Source organism: Chiloscyllium plagiosum, chromosome 37 (genome assembly GCF_004010195.1).
Source record: "Chiloscyllium plagiosum isolate BGI_BamShark_2017 chromosome 37, ASM401019v2, whole genome shotgun sequence".
Classification (NCBI taxonomy): Eukaryota; Metazoa; Chordata; class Chondrichthyes; order Orectolobiformes; family Hemiscylliidae; genus Chiloscyllium; species Chiloscyllium plagiosum.
In genome coordinates this window covers 15,436,647-15,444,695 of record NC_057746.1, presented here as the reverse complement: position 1 = coordinate 15,444,695, position 8,049 = coordinate 15,436,647, and the positions used below count along the sequence as shown (strand labels likewise).

Below are 8,049 nucleotides of genomic sequence, written 5' to 3'. Positions count from 1 at the left end.
ATTATTAGACAAATTGACTTCTTTGTTTATACTGAAAAGTGCGTCTTCTGGTTTAGCAGGGGCTGAGTTCGGAGGTGATTGCATATCAGCTTAGCTTGAAGTATGCACACCAATATTTGGAAAATTGAGTCATTCGAGAAGTGAACACGTCCACTTGGAAATTCAGCAAATTATATCTTCCGAAAGTTCATCCCATTTGTATATAATAACGTTGGAATCATTTCAGGGTCATGGCTCCAAATCACTGATTTGGGGGCCGAGCGTTTATTGGTTCCTAGTGGTTCTGGCCACACCTGACAATCGTGCAATTGTGCGAGGAATGATATATCTATTGTGTCTCAGAAAGACGTTTTTAAATTAACGTCCACACAGTGCATTGTACAGGGCTCAATCTGCAATGTTTCAATTTGATCTTTTCAGTTTGCAGAAATGAACCAAAAAGGAAAGGGTACCTGGGAAAGCCTGAAAGATTAGCTTCTGACTTGATTCACATGAAGCAAGTCTGAGGGATGGCATTGAGCCGAGATGCACACGAAGTGAGTGGGCCATGGAAGCTGAGGAAGGCAAGCTCTCCAACCGAGAAGATGTGGGATTTGAAAGACCGAAGTGATCAGATCGAATCTGCCTGTAATCCACAAAGGCAGTGAGCTTACTTGTTCAGTGAACATTGAAGTCAAGGCTATATTCTTACTAATTTTCGTTCAATGATGACACAGATCATAAACACATGAGATGAATGAGTTTGTTGCGTTGGTATCAGCCTGAAATATGTGACTGTGAGTTTGTAGATTTGCACGTCACACATGTGTGGCTTCAAGCCATGGATTGGTTTCTGGCTGCAAACGTTTGTTCTCACAACAATGAATAAGCTGGAATCCAATCAACTGAAGCGGACCAGGTTAGACATGTTAACAGAGGCGAGAGCGCTGGAAAAACGTTAGGCATTGCCTTATTTAAATAAATATATTCAATTAGTTTACACTTGGTTCTGCCCTAAATGCAGCTCTTTGGCTGTTATTCATTCAGCGGGGAGACTAAATTCTTGGGACTACATGGACACTCACCTCGAGTCTGCTTGATCCAAAAAAGAGATGATCTAATCAAGTGGATTTGGCTATAACCCTATATAAAAACGACTTGTCCAACTGTGACAACCGCTGTCCACAGTACGCTGCTCACTATGTAAGAGAATTCAGCTGATTATTAACTTGCTTTTATTGGATAACATTGGAAATAATGACCTCCTTCTCCTTTCATTCACCACAATGATCAATTATCTTCATCTCTTAGTTTAGTCACAAATCGTAAAAACAGTTATAACAGGTATTACTAATTAATTGAATAAAATTAAAGGTTGCTTCTAAAATGATAATTCAAAAGGTCTACTCAGTCTTCTCTGACGCAGAAAGCACATCGCATCCCCATAGATTTAAATATGTATATTTGAAAATCACCATCATTACTTTACATGGAGTACTCAGAATATTTTTCTTGTGGTTCTTTTTTTTAGTTTTTAGCACCAACGTCCTTGTACTGGCACAAGAGAAGGTGTTTGAAAGTTTTCTTGAAAGTAGCATTACAGAGTGCAAAGCAGGCTGGATTGACAGTGCTGTTGATGTAAAATATTCAATATCCGATATCCCAAATTTTCCCTGGAAAACAAAAGGAACAGAACGTGCGAATGAGCACCATAACATAGAATGGACTCCAAGTGACAATGAATGCCAGGAGAATAGCCAGAATGGTCCTTGTCACTTTCTTCCTTTGGTTACAGTTACATTCCTCTTCTGAACAGTCTTATAAATTGTTTTATCGATTTTTTGTCTTTCCGTAATCTCTCTGTCTTTCTCGTTATTGCTACTAATGTCTGCAATTAATTCCTGGTGTGGTTCCATTGTCGTTACTGTTTTGTGACGTATTAGCCATCTTTAAATAAGAGAGTTTGCAGTTATCCATCGGAGGGCAGGCATTTCCATTCTCATGGACAGACGCTTCCACGTTTCTGTTTAATGAAATTGTGCTGGAAGAAGTTGACTCACTCCAGACCGCTTCCACTCTTTCACCAAAATGATCAATTATGATTCCATGACTTATTATACCATTTTGCGTTTTCACTTATGGCAGCCCATCAGAAGCATTTGATATGTTCCTCTGACTCGATATCTGTCTCTTACCCACCTCCAGACTGGGAGAAACTGGTTCCTTATTCGATTGAGACCAATTCTTTTTATCCATCTTCATTCGACTTTTGCTAGCACGTGATATTGAAATGTACAAAGTCACCATGATAGTGACTGGGAGATAGAAGGCAGCTATTGAAGTGCCGAAAGTGACAGCAGGATTGGAGAAGAACTGTATATAACATTCTCCTTCACTTACTGTTCTCTGCCCTACGATAAACTGCCAGAAGAGAATGGCAGGAGCCCACAAGAGAAATGACAGCACCCAAGCAGCTGCGATCATCATCCCTGCAACCTTTGGCGTCCTCCTTACGGGGTAGCTAAGGGGTTTGGTCACACAGAAGTAGCGGTCAAAGCTAATGATAAGGAGATTCATGGAAGAGGCATTGGTGACAACGTAATCGATAGTAAGCCATAAATCACACACCACTGGCCCCAGAGGCCAGTCGCCAATGAGACTGTAAATGGTGAATAGATTCATGGTTACACCAACAGTAATATCAGCGCAGGCTAAGCTGAAAATGAAGTAGTTGTTAATAGTTTGCAAATGCCTGTTTATTTTGATGGAAATAATGACGAGAACGTTCTCAACGATGGTTACCACACTTAGAGATCCTGTCACAGTGGCAATGCAAATTACTTCGCCCATTGCGTAAGAACTCCGTCTTTCAGGGTCAAATGACGTTGTCTGGTAACTGAGAGATTCATTCGTTTCTGTCGGTTTTTTCATGAGTTCACCCTGATGGACAGGTAACACTGACGAGGCCCAGATAAAAGAAAAAGAAAAGAAATATTGATTAGGAGCTCGGCTTCAGACATGTTGAAGTTAAAAGTCATCTGGCCACTTATGGATCTTCCAACAGCAAACGAATTCAAATCCAACTGCTCTTGCAAACTTCAATATCTTTGCCAGAAGGATTCGGCTTAAATTAGAAATTCTCTCATCAATCTCTTAGACCAATTAGCTGTAATTAGTTAATCATTAATAGTTTAATTAGTTAATGATTACAGTATAAGTGGTCATGAGTGAAGAAGACTTTCATTCTTTTAGTTCTACAAACTCATGTTAACACTGAACATACAGACAAATGAGGGAAGGGTTGAACATTAACTCGTGTGCCATTGTTCTCCTTCCCTCAGAAAAATAGGAACCATCCATTCCCAAAAAGATTCAGTCAAAGGCAGATGTGAAGCAAAGATCCCCACTGTTTCACATCCAACAGGGTAAGAACAAGCTGACTCCTGACAAGTCAGCAAGATTAAGAACCTTTCCTGGATGCTAATTCCCCAAAGAAGTTCGACAAACCCATCTTGCCACCCCAGATGTAAAGGAATATCATGTCCTGATGGAGGTCCACCAAAGATTGTCATTGAAGAAAGTAATTCAGAAGAGTGCGGTGGTCCACTGTCGGCATGGATTTCCCATCTCCCCACTTCAAGTTAGCAAACTTTTTCACCAAGTTGATTGTGTGCTTTTATTAAGTGTAATGGAGAGCCAATTACGTTGAGGTATTCTCATCAGCAGCAAACCAGAAAGTGAAATAAATGCTGGTGCTTTGAAGTTAAATTAAGTTATCGATGGAAAACAGATAAATTATAGATGCACAGAAAGGTAGATGTTAAAGCACCGATGAAAACAAAAATGCTATCTTTTGAAATTGTGAATAAATAAATTGTGCTTTGAAAGCTATGAAGGTGTCTGTTAATGGCTATAAAATTTATATACTATCAAAAACCCTGTCCTAACTCGTTAAATATTGTCTATCAACTCTGTTTCAACGGGTTTTACTGCTGCAAAATCTGTGCCATTTCTTTTTAAATGCAACCTCCTGCTGGCAATGGCTACACATGTCCTGTGATATTTCCAGCAGAAAACAAATAAGGACTTTTACTTTTGCTTTTCAATCGAGTGTGAAAATTGGATATTAACTCTGCATCATCGGTGAATTTTGATGAACAAATTTTGAGGATGCTTGCCTCCACTGGGGAGTGCATTCCTGAGCAGGATTAATTGACAACAGACTTACTGCTTTGCTGTGTTCACTGGTTTGCTCAAAATGCTTCATAAAGATATGAGGACTTTATGTGAAATTTATGTCACTGAATTCTCAGTATGTGTAGAAACCGAGGAAAAGATTAATAACTGTTCTGAATGCAGGAAGGCTTACACAATTATTGTAAAAAGAAACATTAGGTTAATATTGATATTTCTTTTGACTGAAATGATTTCCTTTCCCTCGCAAATAAATCCAGTAGCTAAATATTTTTAACACAAAACGCCAAATGAACATAATGGCACTTAAAATAGACCCAATTAATTTCACATTTAAAACAATTAGATTATTGAGACATTAGAGCTGGCCAAGTTGTATTTTCCTGACTCCTCACCTTCACCCCACACTTGAGTCACAGAGTGCCTCACATAAAACTCGGCTCCAATCATGTCTCTATCATGCCTGCCCTCTGTGATTGCAATTGATTTTGTTTTCACTTTTTAAAAAAAAATCATTGTTGTTTCAGAGCTGTGAAGTTGAAATTGTGAGCAGAAGATGACCTTTGGACTATGGGTAATAATTTTTATGAAAAAGAATAGAAAACATGCCTTTATTTATTCATGACTCCAGGCCTGGAAATTGTTTGTAGGTTTCTTATTGATCAAAATGTTCTGCAGACTGTTCACCACTCTTCAAGACCATTGTGTTTAAATAGATAAAATAAATTGACTGTTAATCATGTTGGTACATGGAAATTGGTGACAGCCAGTCTGGAAGAAACCGTATGTTCAATCAAGTAGAAGATATTAAGGGACATGCGAGAACTCTTGTGGCAGATGTTCAGTCTGGCAGGGTGTGGTCAGAGTTCGAATTACATTTTGGACAACTTTTTTTTCCCAAAAAGGTTCAGTGTGGCTATGGCTTTTGCAATGTTAATGTGAATGCTTCATTCCTCACATCCTTTATCCCTTCCTGGATGCTTAGAGAATGCAGACCTAAGTAAAAAGTGTTATTGCCTTTATGTAAAATAACTGGTCTTGACTTTGATAGATTTCTTCAGAAAAGCAACCAATAGGCCATCTTTTATGTCTGTAGAACAACAGATCTACAAAAGCGTTTGAGTAATTTTACCAGATTTGTTATTTCCTTTTAACTATCCAATAACAGTGTTTTCATGACGCCATTTTGTGTGAAAGCGCTGAAAATAAAGATTTTGTCTTCAAAACATAGGCCAATTCGATTATTTTGTTGTTTAATTTTGCTCTACTAAAGTTATTGTACGATGTAAAAAATGCTATCTCTGAAGTTGCAGTTGCAAACTGATGTCGAGAACGGATTATTTGTAGTCTGACATTGGTAATTCTTAAAATCTGATTTAGACCTTCTGTGGCCAATTTTGAGCTTGTTTGAAGCTTTCAATTTTACTTTGTTACAAATACAGAGGTAGAAAGGTGGGTTAGATTCGTCTGTCAGTATCTGTAGAGGAATAGTAAGAGCAGAGTGATGATGGTGATCTTAACCTGTATATTAAACATTATTCCTGTTATAATCCTATTTCGTTTTTGCTTGTGCTTCATATGTATTTTGTTATCATTTTAGGCATTCTTCCTTGGAACAGTGCATCACTCCTACATTCCACAAGGAATGAGGATGCATTCTGTTCTGTGATTTCCACTGAAGTCTGCAGATGTGCACACTTCCTCAGTGAGCAAGACCAACCATTTCAGAGAAACGCCAGAATGTACCTTATGCTGATGAAAACCTAAATATGTGCCACTTCAAAAATGAAATGTTACCTTATCTTCCTCGAAGTACTGTCATAAGAACATTAATATTATCCTGATCAGAGGAAGTGCAACTTCCTTTGATATTTCAAGAAGGTACCTCCTGCAGTGCAACAATTCTTCAGTACTGACCCTCCTGCGGTGCAACAATCACTCAGTAGTGACACTCATACAGTGCCTCATTCTCCCAGTACTGACTCTCTCACAGTTCAGAACTCCCTCAGTTCGGATCCTCTGAAATCGCAGCACTCCATAAGTTAGACAGTGCCAGTACTGGGGCAGTGCTGCAATGGGAGAAAGCCAGGACTGAGAGATCTCTGTGCTGTCAGACAGTCAGTACAAAGAGGGTTCCTCAATGTCAGAGGGAAAGTATTAAGTGATCGCCAATCTATCATAAGGATTAATTTTGAGGTTGTGCCAGACTTTGAGAAAGTCAAGGGAAAGTATATACTATTCTGTTGTGAGTCAGCGCTGAGACAGAGTTTCTGACAGATGGTCAGAACTGACGGAATGCTCCACCATCAAACGTTCAGGAATGAGAGTGTTACATTGTCAGACGGATAGCAGAAAGAGTATGCTGCACTGTTTCCCAATCAGCACGAAAACAGCACTGCACTGTCAAAGATTTTTAACTAAGGAAGTTAAACAGTATGCTGCACTGGCCAAAAGGCAGTACTGAGGGAGTTCCCGCATTGTCAGAAAGCTCATAGAGAATGCGTGCTGCACTGGTACAGAGTGTTCAGTGAAGAAGTGCAGCACTCTCAGTATACCAGAACTGAGGGAGTGCTACATTGTCACAGTGTGTCTAAGAAAAGGATGCCACTCCATCTTAAACAGTACTGTGGGATTTCTGCAATGCCGGAAAGCCAGTATTAAGGCAACGGTGCAACATCAGATGGTCAGTACTGGCAGAGTGCGGCACTGTAAGAAGAAAATAATTAAGTGATCGCTGCTGTATGAGAAGGATGAGTACTGGAATAGGGTCTGGAGAGACGACATAATGCATTGTTCGTGAGTCAGCAATGAGACGGAGGCACTACCAGATTATCAGTACTTCTGGAATGCTGCACTCGTAATTATACAGGCTTAAGTGTGCCTCACTATCAGAAGCTTAGCAGATGATGTCTGACAGTGCCGGGTTTCCATACGTTGGATCTCTGACATTGCACCAACCTCAACCCCCCCCCCCCCCCCCCCCCCCCCCCCCCCCCCCCCCCCCCGGCGGTCTCTACTGACACTCTGAAGTGTGGCACTTCCTCATTATTGACCGTTTGACAGTGCAGCACTCTGTCAATACTGACACTCTGACAGTCATGAGCTCTATCTCTCAACTCTCTGACAAAACGCCCCTCCCTCAGAACTGACAATCTGACCATGAGACACTCTTTGACATAGTCCTGAAAATAGGGACTCCCTCAAAAATTAAGCTATGATAATGAACCTCTTGCTCACTACTGGCAGTTTGACAGAAGCAACTACCTCACTACTAATTCACTTGCAGTGTTGCACGCTTTGAAAACTTTCTATTTGTTCTGCATCACTACTGAAAGTGCAATATTCACTCAGTATTATCATTCTGACAGTGCAGCATTCCCACTGTCCTGACCCTCTGACAGTGTTCCCTTTGTAATGGTTCTTGGAAACGCTGACAAAGCCCAGTCCCTCTGACTGAGCCGCTGACCGTGCAATGCTCGCTCAGTATAAACCTTTTGACAGTGCAGTATTCCCTCTAACAGTGAGACAATCTGACAATATTAGTACTAATCATCTTACAGTGTAGCATTCTGTCAGTGCTGACACTCTGACAGTGCAACACTCCCTCATTATTCACCCTCTGACAGTGCAGCACTCCCTGAATAATGACCCTTCCTGAGTAATGACAGTGCCCTCACATTGTCCTGACCTTATATCAGGGCAGCATTTTCTGTCACCTGCCATTCTGAAAATGCAGTACCGTCTCAGTGCTGACTCACGAGCAGTGCAAAACTACGTGTCTCCCGACTACCTGACAGTTCGGCACTTCCTCAGTACTGATCATTCAACAGAGTGGCATTTCTTTCATACATTCCCTCTACCAGTGAACCAGTACAG

At 40.5% G+C, this 8,049-nt stretch overlaps 1 protein-coding gene across 1 annotated transcript in view; it reads right to left on the bottom strand.

Moving 5' to 3' along the window:
* Window positions 1–1,284: 1,284 nt before the first annotated feature.
* Window positions 1,285–8,049, bottom strand: part of LOC122541321 (muscarinic acetylcholine receptor M2-like) — an 8,835-nt gene continuing 2,070 nt past the window's right edge. The window contains exon 3 of the mRNA XM_043677978.1: window positions 1,285–2,936. Coding sequence (XP_043533913.1) covers window positions 2,116–2,936 — 821 coding nt within the window. The 3' untranslated portion in view covers window positions 1,285–2,115. The remainder of the gene's footprint in view (window positions 2,937–8,049) is intronic.